Source organism: Cryptomeria japonica, chromosome 4, assembly GCF_030272615.1.
Source record: "Cryptomeria japonica chromosome 4, Sugi_1.0, whole genome shotgun sequence".
NCBI lineage: Eukaryota > Viridiplantae > Streptophyta > Pinopsida > Cupressales > Cupressaceae > Cryptomeria > Cryptomeria japonica.
In genome coordinates, this window is record NC_081408.1 from 307,426,830 (window position 1) to 307,442,932 (window position 16,103).

Here is a 16,103-nt window from a genome sequence, read left to right on the forward strand (position 1 = left end):
TTAATATAATTTTTTTTAAAATTCAGTAATAATTGAAAACAATTCCTACTATTGATCTGTTTTTAACTCGATTTTAAACATGTAAATGAATTTGGAAATCAAAGAATGATTAAGAAGTGTGAAACATCTCTCTGTTCTTTTCAAAGAATGATTAAATGAATTTGAGACGATCTGGATTTCTGATATAGATGGAAACATCTCTCTGTTCTTTTTTCTTTCAGTAATATTTTTCTAAGTCTCCGTTGTTGCCTTCAACGTGCGCTCCACGTTATACGTTTGTTTCATGAGAACTTATTATGCCTGCTCCTACAGAACTTTTATTTCATAGTTTTATTTTGGGTATCTGAGTTGGCTCGGTCAAAGGCAGGCTAAGAATGAAGATGATGATGCTGCTTCCTCTGCTGCTCTTTTCCTGTCTCTCTGCGCTGCCTCCTCATATGGCGAACCCTTCTAATTACTCTGATCAACAAGCTCTCATGGCTTTCAAAGTTGCTCTCTCTCTCGATCCATTTAACTCCTTGATTGATTGGTCTCCCAATCACACCTTCTGTAATTGGACTGGCATCACCTGCTCTTCTCGTCGACAGCGTGTGGTTTCCTTGAATCTCACAGGTATGAGATTACTTGGCTCAATCTCTCCCTCTCTGGGAAATCTTTCCTTCCTTAGATTACTTAATCTCAATAATAATAGCTTCCAGGGCCATATTCCATATCAGCTAGGAAGGTTGTTTCGCTTGACCTGGCTTGGGTTGTCTGATAATAATTTGGAAGGTCCCATTCCATATCAGCTTGGAAGGCTGTTTCGCGTGAGAAGGCTTGGGTTGTCTTATAACAATTTAAGTGGAAGCATTCCCGCTGAGTTTAGTCTTCTTTCAAATCTAGAAATCATGTTATTAGAAGTAAACAATCTGACAGGTATTATCCCACCTTTCCTAGGAAACCTGTCCTCCTTAAATGTCATTGAATTGGCCCAAAATAGACTCCATGGTGGTATTCCTCCTGAGTTGGGTTTTCTTAGTCAACTAAACTGGCTTGATCTCTGCTATAACAACTTAATAGGGCCAATCCCCGTCTCTCTTTCAAACTGCACTAATCTCCAAATATTGGAGCTATGTGAGAACAACTTAAACGACCCAATTCCATGGGAGTTTGGAAGGTTGTCAGAGTTGCAACTACTGTATTTGTGGGGAAACCAACTCACTGGAGAAATACCCAGCTCTGTGGGGAATTGGACTCACCTGCAACTGCTGGATTTGGCTCAGAACCAACTGAGCGGCGCAGTGCCCCTGGAATTTGGGAAAATGAAGCAGCTGAGACGGTTAAGGTTGTGGCAAAATCATTTTGTGAGTGGAAGTAGTGGTTTTTCTATTATAACAGTGTTAACTAATTGCTCCAGCTTGAAGGAACTTGATTTGGCGTTTAATAATCTCACTGGCGTCTTGCCTACTTCAGTTGGTCGCCTTTCAAATTCAATCTCTTCATTACAATTGCAGTCAAATAAAATTGGGGGAAACATACCAAAGGAGATTGGTAACCTGACAAACTTGGCATTATTAAGACTAGGAGAAAACCGATTCAATGGGACAATTCCATCTGTATTGGGTAAACTTCAATATCTTGAAAGATTATATCTATACACAAACAACCTACATGGAAGAATTCCAGAAAGTTTTGGCCAATCAAAAAGGCTTGGATTGTTGTCACTCAGTGAAAATATGCTTTCAGGGCAAATCCCTGATAGTCTTGGCGAACTTCCACAATTAAGAAGGCTTCATCTTGATCATAATCAGCTATCAGGGAAAATACCTGCCAGTTTAGGGAGATGCAAGACTTTGGAAAAGGTGGATATGGCGCACAACAAACTAACAGGAAATATACCTCCTGAATTTGCAAGTTTTCAGAATATCAAATTCTATTTCAATGTTTCTGGAAATTTACTACAAGGTTCTATTTTGGAAATGAGCAAAATGGTTATGGTGTTAGCTATAGATGTTTCTCAAAACAATTTCTCTGGTGGCATTCCTAGTGCACTGGCAAGCTGCAAAGAGCTGGAATATCTAAATCTTTCTTCGAATTCATTTTGGGGGCCAATCCCTCCATCACTAGCAAATCTGCAAAATCTGCAGTACATGGATCTTTCTTGTAATAATTTGTCAGGTACAATACCGGCGGTTTTCGAAAAGATGAAAATGCTCCAGCATCTCAATCTCTCTTCAAACAGGTTAACTGGAGAGGTCCCAAAGGGAGGAGCTTTTGCAACACTTGACGCCTCCGAAATAATGGGAAATATTGGCCTTTGTGGTGGATGGATAAACTTGCCACCATGCTCTCATTCCAATCACAAACACCCATCAGTCTCCAAAAAGGTGATCATTCCTATTGTTGTCGGCATTGCAATTTTGATCATGTCTCTTCTATTGATAGCATTTTCCTATAGATCATGTAGACTTTCCAATACCCCTGCTCTCAAAGTATGGCCTCCAAAAATTTCATATGAAGAACTTGTTGATGCAACTGGTGGGTTTAGTGATGAAAATATTTTAGGAGTTGGTAGTTTTGGGTCCGTTTATAAAGGTATTCTAAACAATGGTAGAAATATTGCTGTTAAAGTTCTCAAGTTGCAAGATGAACATGCTCATCAAAGTTTTAGTAGAGAATGCAATGTATTAAAGAGAGTTCGGCACCGAAATGTAATTAAAATCATTTCAGCATGCTCCAACCTTGATTTCAAAGCCTTAATTCTTCCATTCATGTCAAATGGAAGTTTAGAGAGGTGGTTATATCCTCATGATGGGGGTAGATGTAGTTTAAATTTGAGTGATCGAATAAGGATAGCAATGGAGATAGCAGAAGGAATGGCATATCTTCACCATTATTGCTTTGTTCAAGTGATTCACTGTGACCTCAAGCCTAGCAATGTCCTATTAGGAGATGACATGACTTCATATATAGCAGATTTTGGCCTTTCCAATATTATTTTTGGCAATTCGATGGATTCTTTGACTTCTACAGATGCACTTAAAGGATCTATTGGCTACATTGCACCAGGTATAGATTTCTCATTATTAAAATATACAGTTCATGGATTTTGTTTGTTTCTCTTATGCTTCAAATGTCTGATTCATTGATCCTTGTTAATTTCTTGTTTTAGAGTATGGAATTGGTGGACAGCTTACTACAAAGGGAGATGTATACAGTTATGGAGTTTTAATTTTAGAGTTATTGACAAGAAGGAAACCAACAGATGATATGTTTATTGAAAGAATCAATCTACAAAAATGGACAGAAATGCATTTTCCAGATAAAATCTCAAATGTGGTGGATAACTGCCTGTTCATAGATGCTCATGAATCAGGGACAACAATGGTGATGGAATTTCTTATTCAATTTATAGAAATTGGTTTGTTTTGCACAAGGGATTCACCTCAAGATCGACCTAATATGATTGAGATAGTTGATAGACTAAATACAATCAGAGGTACATTTCTTGGTACACCTAAAACTCTTCAGTTACCAATAGATATCTCACCTTTCATTAGAAATGAAAGAATTATAAATACCACTGACTCAGGAAATCAGGGAAGTTCATCCACATCTACATCATAGGCCCAAAGAATTGTTCTTGCTCTATTTGAGATAAACAATGTCCCTTTTTGTTGTTTAATGATGTTGTAAAAATGTTGTAATGGGAAAGTTGTATAAGACACTCAAGGATAGAAATGTATGCATACAAGTTTGCATTGTATTTCTGTATTAGTATTGAACTTTGCAAAAACAAAAGAGGCAATGTTTGAGTATTCACTTACTGCTGCCACTTCATATTCAAAGCTGCATTATAGATCTGTTCTGTATACTGCTGTAATTGGAAAAAAAAAGTGTATCTATTATGCATCTCTCACAAATAAAATAAACCTTCGTCTGAATCTGCAATTTAAATCTTTTAGATGTTCTCTACTGTAACTCAAGAATGCGTTTGGTTTTATCTCTGTTGTGAAAGAAGTAAAAGGAAGAATTATTTCAGCCGTAAATCTTGCATGGAAAGGAGTTCAGTTTTAAATAAGTAATCCGTTGTATAGTAAGCTGCACTTTTAGAATGTTTCAATCGTGATATGTTTCAGAGGATAGAAAATATCTGTGCTTATTCAAAAAGAAATAGAAAAGAATCTTTTGTTTAAGCATTGTAAATGTAAAACATGAACAATATTTGAGTGAGTTCTTGTTGATTGAAACCTGCAAAATAATTAAAATATAAGCTATTTCTTGTTTACTGTGTTGCATGGGAAATATGTAGATCTATTAATACAGAAACTTCTACTTACTCAATGTTGTGGCCTGTAAACAAATATACATTACAGAAGTTATATAGAGAATTTGATATTGTGGAAAAGTTGGTGCAATTTCTATAGTTGTGAAAACAAACGGATATAATTATTTTACAAAATGTATAATACCAATGAATCCAAATCTTCCTTTAGATTGCTATTATTAGGAGTGGCAGGATATAAGACAACGATTGCTAAGTTTTGTGAGAGTAAGGAAGAACAGAGAATATAGGTATATAGGGTATGCTTAGACTGTTTCCTATTATAAGAATCTATAGATTGCGTGACCTAGAAAGAATTTTATTAAAGAAAATCTATATACCAATACATTGGCTAAGAAAATAGATCTATCCATCTTGAATAAAAGTTCGATATTGTCCTAGTTTTGGAGATAAATCCACTCATCTTTATGTTGTAGGAATAAAATTCAGTGTAAGAAACAAGAATATTATTTTGGTATGAATATTGTCTGTCATCATGAATTTTAGATAGGACCCATGCTTCAATCTCAATCATTTTCAGGAAACTCTGCCTCTTCTAGATTAAAAAGGGGTTAAGAGAATAGACAAATTTTAAGTAAATATAAAAGCAGGAATTATTGGGGGCAGGTAACTCTCTAACGAGGGTATGACCTTTCCATAGAGAGGCCACAACCTTGATGCCTTAGGTGGCCGTATTGCCGTAGTCTTCCCTATTCTTCGAGGCAACTCCTCCCCACCCTTCCAGTGGTAGTCTCCCTATCTAGAATGCCTATCCCAGACCATGTCTTCCTCCCATGCATCTCCAATCTGCTGTGCGAGGAGATCTAAATAGAAAATTCATTTAGGGAAGGATTCCCTAGTCGTTTTAGTTGATTTCATACATTCATATATTCTAAAAGGTACATCAGATTTCAATAATTTTTTTTGTTATCTTCATATGTGACTTAACTGCTTATAGCTATTGTTATGCCTTCGATAGTAATAATGCATGCTTTGGAATCTATTATGTGCACAAGGGTCAAAATATGGTCATTTCAAAGTGTTGTCCACTACCGACTTAAAGATGCCCAAATAATCAAGATCACAAAAAATTGTCAATGCTTAATAATTGAGGGGTTGGGTGAGCAAGGATTGAACGATAATTGAAACATGGGTGGTAATTGGTGCTCTTCCTCTAGCTACCCTCACCTCTGCACCATGCGTCTCAATTCACCCCAACTCTAGCCATCGTCTTCCCAATTGTTGTGTTTGGGTGCAAAAAAGTATAAAGAGGCATTCTTAAGGATTTAGGGCTTGATCTTTTCCAATCGATGAGTGCCCAGAGTTAGGTTAGCATAAAGTTATCTTCTTTCTTTTCTTTATTTTGACAATAAGCTTGGATAAAATATCAAGCTAGAGATACAACCAATTGAAAGCAAAAAGAAATTAATAAATGAAAAGTAAAAATGCAGCTAAGCAATATTTAAATAATTGTTATTAATATTAATCTCATACACACATTGTGTAGGATATTATGCATAGGAATATAAATGATTGACAAATTTACCTATATCTACATTGTGGAGTTTGCCCTAAGAGGAATATTAACAATAATTCATGGAATGATCTATTTCATATTATTAGGTGGACTTAGTATCTATATAATAGTATGTGTTTAATATGTAATTTGAGACCAATAAAACTAATGTATAGTAAATTGAGTAATACTTTATTATGATTTAATCAATATTAACATTACTAACTGAGATGAATTGTATTAACATTGAATGAATATCAATATTATTAATCGTCAAAAATTTAGCATTAATATTATTAGAATTAATAGATTAATTATTATTTTTATCAAAATTTAGCATTTGAAAAGCTTCATTAATATAGTTGCAAAGATCATTATGTTGACAATGTGAGTCCCTTTAGGAATATAATTTACTTATTAAATATAATGATCATAGATGGAGTATCTAAATTTAATAATTAGATTTATCTATTAAATATATAGTAGTTATATGTGATAAACATATTAATTATAAATAATTACATATAGTGAAAATGTATTTACCTTAATTATTAAAAGAAATTTAACATTTACACATTTATATAAGTTAAGAAATTTAATACTTTGGGAATAGGAGTCTTATTTCAAATATATATTTCATGAACAATAATAATCTTGTTCAATAATATCAATGTTATTAATAAACACATTATTTGTGGCCTTTTGATACTGTATTGCTATGATTAAGTTGTATTTACATTAAGAATAGCATTAATTATAATAATGATGAAAATCTAGTATGGATATTACTTAATTGAAACTAAAGATAAATTTATTATGGAAGCAAACCTTTGCATTAGATATAGTGCAAATATCATCATTAATGATGTATCAACTCTAAATAATGGCATTATTAATAAGTATTGTATTTAAATTAATAATAATGTTGCATCTCTATTTAGGAGAAGTGTGACTATTATATTAAAATAATCGAAGAAGAGGGGAGAATAGGGGTTTTAGTGATGCAAGGTATCATGATTACAAAGTCAAATCCAACTCAATGTGTCAATCAAAGGTGTTTAGATATGTGAAAATGTGTCTTGAAGGTCGAAATATGAGTTTATTAGGATTTAATTAATTAATTAATTAATTAAAGAAGATAAAATAATAAGGTTGTAGTTGAAGATGTTGATTATTTGGAAGTCTTCCCTAGGGATATTCCCTCTTCTTGCATTAGTATTTTTTTTAGTATTCCTTTGGTTGAAGTTTGGGTTCAGGGGCCTCTTGCTCGATTCAGTATGACACGTGTAATCTGAACTTTGATGGGTTGTTCATTTCTTTGGATGGGTGGTTTCCTTTATGATTGATTGTGATTTTCTACTTTCATCACATTCCTTGTTCGTCGTGGATGTTCTTTCATGTATTACATTAGGGAGGGTGTTGTCTCGCCTTATGGCAACATTTTTGCTGATGGCATACACGGTAATTATTTCCTCTACGAGTGAGGATGGTGATGGAGCTTCATCTATGTGGTTTATATCTTGTCTGTCAGATCGGGCTTATTTGATCAATCATAGGTTTTGATGCCCTCACACAGTCAGTTATTATTGTTAGTTGGCATTTATCTTTAGCATGATCTGCAATTTGGATGTTGTGATTTGGTAATCACGGTGGGAAGTGCTCTTTATCTTTATTGCTTGTTTACTGGTCGTCGCCTTAGTTTTTATGTTTGGGTGAGTGTATTACATTAGGGAGGGTGTTGTCTCACCTTATGGCAACATTTTTGCTGATGGCATACACGGTAAGTATTTCCTCTTCGAGCGAGGATGGTGTTGGAACTTCATCCGTGTGGTTTTATCCTATTTGGTAGATCAAGCTTATTAGGTTAATCATTGGTTTGATGCCCTTACACACTCTTATTCAGTTGATCATTATTGTTAGTTGGCATTCCTCTATAGCATGATTTGCAGTTTGGATGTTTGATTTGGTAATCATGGTGGGACTTGTGCTTGTTATCCTCTTTGCTTGATTACTGGTCGTGGCCTTGGTATTTATGCTTCAGTAAGTTGGTTTTTAGTAGCTTCTGAGTGATGTCGTGCTTCGCTTCACTCGTTCTCAAGTGATCATTAAAGTTTCTTTGGCATTGATCTTTATCATGGTTCGCAGTTTGGTTGCTTGATTGGGTAGTTATGATTGGATGTGCTTTGATCACTCCTTTGGCCAGTGGGTTTGGTAATTATGTTTGGGTGAGTTGGTTTCTGCACTTTTTGTGTTGTATCGTGCTTTGCCTCAAGGTAGTATTGTCATGATGTTCTCTCTCACCTAGCTTGGATTATATACGAGCTTTGTTTTTCTTTATTCATGTTTTTTTCTCCTTCATTCTGGTGGTCTTACTCATATGTTAAGATGAGATTTGTGGGCAGGGGTGTAATTTGTTTCATACGAATGAATTTGTTAAGGCTTGGAAGATGGTGGTTGTCATCGGGGTCTTGGAAATTGCAGGTGTTATGGTATATGCAGTGGTTTCTTGTTTCTCTTTTTCTTGCTTGGCTATTCTTATGGGCTATTCTTTGGCTTGGCCTCATTTTGGTTCCATTGGGTTTCCAACATCCCCTTCTCCTTCTTATCTGGATTATCGTTTGTTTGTTCACGGTTCTTATCTTGGTAGGCTCGCTTGCAGTGGTTTCATTTCTTGTTCTCTGTCTCAATGCTAATAAGTGGCTTGGAGACTTGTTCTTTGTAGACAGGGGTGGTTCGTGGATGACTTTGTTGATTCTTCAGTTGTAGTTGGTCACTGCTCTTCTCTCTCATCTGAATGATAGATTATGTTGGTGATATCTTCTTGCATGCCTCTTATGGCAACTTCTTTTGTATCTAATGGAAAGATTATGTAATATGGGGAGGGGTTTTGTGGAATGTGCCCAGGTGGCTTTTTGTAATGGGTAGGTAGGCTTTGTGTTTTTAGAGCAATATTGAAGGGTTTTCTTACCGATTCTTTCCCTTCAGTGCTCATTGAACCAGACACCTTGTAAAAGAAAAAAAATATCAATATAATCCAGTGGTATATCCACTTTTATCAAAAAAAAAGGGGCACACTTAGGGTTAAGAGCCCAATTTTATAATGCAAAATGCAACACACTAAGGCGAATGTTAATCTAAGCGTGAAATTGGACAACCCTAATTGAAGGTGTACAATTTATGATGCTACATTTAGCCCCCACTTGAGCAGTCATATGACACTACGTGCATATGAAGCTAAAGTGCAAAAAAGTAAACAATCATGGGAAAAAGGATATATCCGTAACATGTCGAACAAAGCCCCTAGTGGTATCTGAAGTACAAGGTTTTGAACCACATCCTACAAAACCACATTGTTAGTTGAAATCACAAAATCACCTAAATGCTTACTAAGGGTGGCAAAATTTGAGGGTAGCTATATGCCCCCCTATCTTGGCTTGCTAACTAGTGAGTTAAAATAGGCTATCATATTTACCACATCAAATTGTGAGAAGAGGTGAGGATACATGCTCACAATGAAGCTTGATATGAGACCAAAGATAATTGAGGAACATTTGGTAAGGAATATAACTAAAACACAATTCTAATGTAACCAACAGTGCAAGAATCAAAGATCTCTAGCTCAAGATATGAAAGATTAAGGAAAGTATGCAAAATTAGAGTTTGGGAGAGAGGATACCTTAAATAGTGAAAATGACACTATTCATTTGTCTTATTCACTTTTTGCAAAAGAGGAGCCCACGTAGCACAAAATTATGCATCGACAACCATAAATGCCTATGCAAATGGAGATCCTACGACAACCCATGATTGATGATGCCTTGTTGGACGAGGTAGGTCTGCTCAACTACATCTCTACTTTTCGTTGTGCCCTGTTTGACTGATTTGACAGGATTAGGAACCTCGATTCACATGTGCCACCCAACAGGAGCAACTTGGTCCACCTAGGATGCTCCAGTCCCTGTTGGGTGCTTTGGTCCTACCAAAAATTCCATGTTGGGTGCTTTAGTCTTGTCAAAAAGTCCTTGTTGGGTGCTTTGGTCCTGCTAGAGCGCCCTAGTCCTAGTAGAAGACCCTAGTCCCTAGAAAGGATAACTAGAGGCACACAATAAATCAAGTGTTAGATGATATGATGATTATGTGAACTCATTAATTTGATAGATTACTAATTCATGATTCTGATTCCACAGGAGTTGTCATACCTATGAGAGAATACTATCGAACTCACGGTTTCCATCTATGAAGCTAGATCCCTCATTTATCTTGAGAGGATCAACAAATTCTTCATGAAAATGTTTGTGGTACATCTATAATATGACTTCTATCAAATATCATGGTCACATGCTCATGGCTTTGATGGAGAGATGTGATTTTGAGACTTTGACATTTGTCCTGCCAGTGGGAGAGATGACAGTTACTTTAGAGGATGTATACCATATTCTTAGACTCCAAATTAGGCGATGAACAGTGAGATATGAAAGAGATCTCTCATCAATGGCCATGAGGAGAGATCAAATTTATTGCATTGACAGAGCTACATGTGGGGAGATGAAGTGTTGGATTCTCATCTTATGGTTACTTCATCCTACTAGTACAGTTCCACTAGTAAGGAGATTCATGATCACCATAGTGGGGCTAGCCATATTCCCCAACAAATGAGCCCGTCACATGCATCGAGGACTTACATACACCCTCCATGCACTAGAGGAGAAACATACTATGTTCGCATGGGGACAGAGCATGTTAGCTCATCTCTACCATGACTTAGGAGACTATGTATATAGAGAGGGGAAGAGTTTGATGACATGCACCCTTCTACAAGTCTAGAAGTTTGAGCACATCACATGTATTAGGCCAGCAGGATATCTAGTTGATGTGGACATTATTGAGCCTCGTGTTCGAATCCAAGAACACTGAGAGGGGGGGGTAAATCAGTGTTCTACCGGTAAATGAATTTATGAACTTATTGCTTATGAACCGGTTAACAAAAAATAAAATTAAAGTGCATATACCAAATAATACATAAATCAGCAACACCGTAACACCAAAATTTATACATGGAAAACCTTGTAAAGGGAAAAACCACGGTGGGGCTGATACCCACAATATCTATATACTTGATCAAGGTATACAAATATTACATAGAGGGGATTGCACATGCAATTAGGCTCACCACCTAGAGCTCACTGCTCAAACAGAAGACACACTAACTTACACAACATTACATAATGCTTTCTTACATAAATGAACTTATAAAATGCATCTGGCCATGCTGAATAAGTTTCAGTTTAAGCTATGTCAACCTCCTCTGAACTAATTAACTGATACTCTGTTCTACACTATCGGTTAGGATTGCACGCGTGAAACTGCGCACAAAAGCTTCCACTCACTGACCAAATTGCATGCCACAAATCATTGACTGATTCGCATCACAGATCGTATAACCACTAATATATAATCCATCGCTAAAATGATCTCCCTTAAATACCCTTGTAACTTTTCACCATGTCGACCTTCATAGGAAAATAGATTTGTCGGCTGCCAGATCACGAAGCATGATATGCATCATCCCGATGATCATAATTAATGTCAACACACACGCTACCATAAATTCCACAAGTGATTTTATCGGGGGTCCCAAATATACGTTACTAGTACCAAGACCAACCGATTAACAAGAATACAACAAAGTGTGTGTACTGGTTGGGCCCAATGAAGACAAAATGATAAGACAATGAATCTGGATGAGAAATACCAACACCTGAAGATGAGTTTCCATCAATGAAAACCCTAAATGTAATTCACCTTACCGAATGAGTGTCAATTGCCAACACCTCGGTCATATAGCTACCCATGCACCACTAGATCATGGTAGAGAGGTGACTTATTGTATTGAAGAGTGATGATAAATAGATTGTGACTGGATGACATTATGTGGAGGTTGTACTAGCAAATGGCCACTTGGCTAGGTCAGCAAAGACAACTTTGACTTATGCAGAAAAACCACCTTCTAGAGGGTCACCAGAGCTACGTTGTCATGTCATTCTATTTTGATAGAGTGAGGAGGCAGTTCGGTCTAGAGAAGGGCGTGCCTACAATAGTACTAATCTACATGTGGCATTCTAGATGTTTTGTGAGACTAGGAGCAGTGCCTAGACCTACTATAGATGAGACAAAGCTTACATATTTTGATGACGATAAGACAAATAGATTCATGCCCCCATTTAAGGATGACGTTAGGGTCCAATAGAGCTACATCACATGGTGGGATAAGAACTTCACTAGAGCCATCTTTCCATTAGACTACCCATGAGGGAATCCCGACCCATGGACAAGATCCACCAATACACGGAGTGAGGAGAGAATGACAGGAGGCCTCAAAGGATCCTAGTGGTAAGGAGGAACAAGATCATCAAGATGAGGAGGAGGAAGAGGAGGAGGAGAACTACACACCCAATCATCTAGGGGATGAGACCATAGCCCTTGATCCTCCTACAGTAGAGGATAAAGCAAAGGATGCAACAACCAAGGAGGAGACAACCCTAGAGAGATTGAGCTCAAGAGTTTGAAGGTCCTCTCCATCAGAGCTACATCTTGAGATACAAATATGATATGAGCATGACGAGAGTAGAAGAATTGTACCAAAAACTACTATATCACATGTGCTCCTTGTTGGCATTTTTGATGATGTTGTTGTGATTGTCATTGATGGACACACACTTGCTTTGAGATCACTTTTTGTATGTATGAGTTATGCTCAACCGGTATTTGTTCCAACCGGTATTATGTATTCTAGTCTTTAGACTATCAGTGTTTTGCAGAAAGTGTTTACCGATCCCAAGCGGTATGAAGACCTCAAGCAGTTCGAGGATCCCAAAGCGGTACGAAGAAACAAAGCTGTTGTTATAAATTTTCCTAGTCTTCATTTTGGCAAATCGGTAATAGGTAAATGTATGAACCAGTATTACTCTGTGATGAGTTACCAACCGGTATTATTTTTGTGATGAGTTATCATCCACCGACACTTTGGTGGTGATTCTATGTCATGTTACCAAATGTGTCTAGATGCACTGAACCAAGGAACTTGCAATGTAATCCTATTGGACCGACATGAAATCAGATTCCTTTATAAGGACATCATGTCTAGGGTTTTAGAAGTTGTTAGGGTTTTGTGTGGTTGATGAGGTTTTTGCATGTGCGATCACAGAAGAAGATTAGGTCTGTGTGAAGAAATAGAGTGTGGAGATTTTGAAGACTGGAGTAATGCTGAAATGCATTAACAATGAGCTATCAAGGATCTAACCAAGCATACTGTGATAGTATTTAGATCACTCACTTGTTGATTACTCACATCTTTGACAAGTCTGAAACCCTTAACCGGGTAGGCCTGACAAAGCCTTTGTAAATCCTCTAACAAGGTGGTTCACAACTGTGGATCTGAAATCCTCTCACAAGGTAGTCTTTAATCGGACTTATCTCCTAACAGAGATTAAGATTCCTAACAGGATCTATTCTGGTAAAGAACATAGTATGACCTTAACTGGTCTGGTTACTATTTAGCAGATAGTTACTTGTGAGTTTCATCTCATCGTGGTTTTTCCCATTTGGGTTTCCATGTCAAAATCTCCTGTGTTATGGTGATTGTGCTTCTGTGGGCGAATGCCTTATTTGTTGTTTGGTTTGCATTTGTGTTAACCAATTTGTTAGTAAAACTGTTATACCGGTTTACTGCTAAATTGTTTAAGTGTTTAAGTTCAGTATTTTTCGATATACTAATTCACCCCCCCTCTTATTATTCATCACTCCTATCATATCTGGCTGGGAGGAGGGAGACCCAGGTAAGTATTTATTTGAATAATTTAATTCTAATTTTATAATGATATATGTATAATGTTCTCTCTCTATATAGTCAGTGTGTGGGAACTGTGCTACCTTATCCATCACACACTCAACAATATCATCACAACATCACACATTCCACAGTCTTTGCAGATAATATGGAGACCACAATGAAGTGTTAGATGGCATGATGATGTATTCAATAAGGTGAGGTTAGAGCTAGAGATTGGTCGAGAGGAGAGGGAGCAACTACATTGTGAGCTTACAGATGCCCATATGGAGTCACCCATATTCAAAGGCATAGTGATGGATTGAGATCCGAGGAGCTCATCGCAGAGTCACTCATGATCTACTTCTACTTATTGGCATACACCCATTGGACCGCTACAGAAGGGGCCAAAGGGCTTGGGTAGCCACCATCCTTAGAGGTGGCGATGTAGAGGTCAGACTTTGTGTCTAGTGGCTATGATGTATATGATGTACTAAAAAACATTTATATATCTATATATATGATAATTTGTTGTCTCAATTTTTTCCCTTTGATTGCAAAACAATGTGTTATATTTCTTTGATTAAAGTAACAAATTTGATGAATGTATACATGTATGTCTAATTTAATTCTCATGTGATTGATTGCTCAATACTTTCATGATTAAATTGATACATGTGTGATTTAACTAAACAACTAAGTGTTTAATTAAATTCTATAAAATGGTGAGGTAATGTATTATGTTAAATGATATAACTAATATGATCTAATTAATGTCCTTAGAATTAAACCCAACATGATGTAACTTTACACAATACATTAAGAAAATTGCATGATGCTAGCATAACAAAATGTAAATTCCTAAAAAAATACACAATGAATTCGAGACAACCAAAACCCAATTATGTGTGTCAAGAATGAAGCAATACAAATTAAATAATGATAATTTAATACCATATGCTTTAATGAAGACATGCTAACATATCATACAATTAAGAATGAAAAGAAAGAGAAGGGGAAGAAATATAAGCATGGTATCTACAAAGATGCATAGCGTTTATGGGTTCCTTAAGAGTTGTACCTTCCATATCTACTATTTTGTAAGCACATGATCCATAGACTTTGGTGATGATGTAAGGTCCAAGCCAGTTCAAGTTGAACTTCACTTTTTCTTCTGGCAAAGCATTCATGTTGTGTTGATTCTCATAAAGTACTAGATAACCCACAGAGAAAGAACATTGAATGACTTTGTCATTATGACTTTTTTGTAAGGTCTTATGATAGGCTTGAATATGCTCAAGAGCATTTATGTGCAGTTCATCAAGTATTTCAAGTTGTTAACAAGTTGTTGAAGTCATTGTTCTCTATATGAATCGTCATCAACTATCCCTCTAAGAGAGATTCTCAATGAAGGAATCTCTAACTCTAAAGGCATAATCGCGTCAGCACTATAAACAAGAGTCTAAAGAGTAGTATTAGTAGCTATGTGAAGACTTGTTTGATAAGCCCAAAGAGCATAAGTCAACTAAGTATGTCAATCCTTACCATGCGTTTTTACATTCTTACGAAGAATTTGTTTAATGATTCTACTAAAAGCTTCAACTTGACCATTTGATTGAGGATAATATGGTATAGAAAAGCAACGTTGAATGTGATATTCCTCAAGGAACTTCTTAACATCTTTGTTCTTAAATAAGGTACCATTATCAGAAATCAAAATGGAAGGTATACCAAATTGAAAAATAATGTTTTCTAGAAGAAACTGAAAGATTACATCGGTGGTAGTGGATCAAAGAGGAAAAAATTCTACCCACTTCGTAAAATAATTTGTAGTCATAAGAATGAAAGAATTCACATTTGGAAGATGGAGGAGAAATTTTTCTAATGAGATCCAAACCCCACAAGGAGAAAGGCCAAGAAGCCACTTGCAACCTAAGCTCATGTTTAGGAGCATGAATCAAATTGTTATGTTGCTAAAACTAATGACACTTTTTAATAAAAACAACGAATTCTTTTTTCATGGTTTGCCAATAGTATCCCATTTAGAGAAGCCTTTGAACCAAAGATTTACCACTGCAATGCCCCCCACAAGCACTTGAATGTGCCTCCTCCAAAGCAATCAAGATCTTGGTTTTGTTGAGACAACAAAGGAGAAGAACATTATAACCTCTTCTATAAAGTACATTAGAAAGGATAATGTATCTTGCAACAAGCTTATAGATTCTAGCCCTAACATTCTTACTTATAGAATCTGGAAAAGTACCATCACTCAAATATCGTGATATATGAGAGTACCAATCATCATAATCTAAAGCATAACAATAGGCTACATCATTATAATTATTAGTACTAGCCGGGAAAAAAATATTGTGAATCGTGATTGATAATATCGAAGGATCATCAAGGGATATGAGGTAAGTTGCGCTTGTCATCACTTTTTCATGTCGATTATCCTTTCG

At 36.3% G+C, this 16,103-nt stretch overlaps 1 protein-coding gene across 1 annotated transcript; it reads left to right on the forward strand.

The window, feature by feature from the left end:
- Nucleotides 1-353: 353 nt before the first annotated feature.
- Nucleotides 354-3,770, forward strand: LOC131874765 (putative leucine-rich repeat receptor-like serine/threonine-protein kinase At2g24130). Its single transcript, XM_059218685.1, has 2 exons — nucleotides 354-3,048; nucleotides 3,152-3,770. The coding sequence occupies exons 1-2, from the start codon at nucleotides 375-377 to the stop codon at nucleotides 3,604-3,606; spliced, it is 3,129 nt and encodes a 1,042-aa protein (XP_059074668.1). The 5' UTR covers nucleotides 354-374; the 3' UTR covers nucleotides 3,607-3,770.
- The last annotated feature ends 12,333 nt before the right edge of the window (nucleotides 3,771-16,103 follow it).

What these genes read in the sequence shown, in the direction of transcription:
- LOC131874765 (XM_059218685.1), top strand. Translation starts at nt 375, where the DNA reads ATGAAGATGATGATGCTGCTTCCTCTGCTGCTCTTTTCCTGTCTCTCT. An exon ending in TATTGGCTACATTGCACCAG is followed by an intron (nt 3,049 to 3,151) that starts GTATAGATTTCT and finishes TTCTTGTTTTAG; the next exon opens with AGTATGGAATTGGTGGACAG.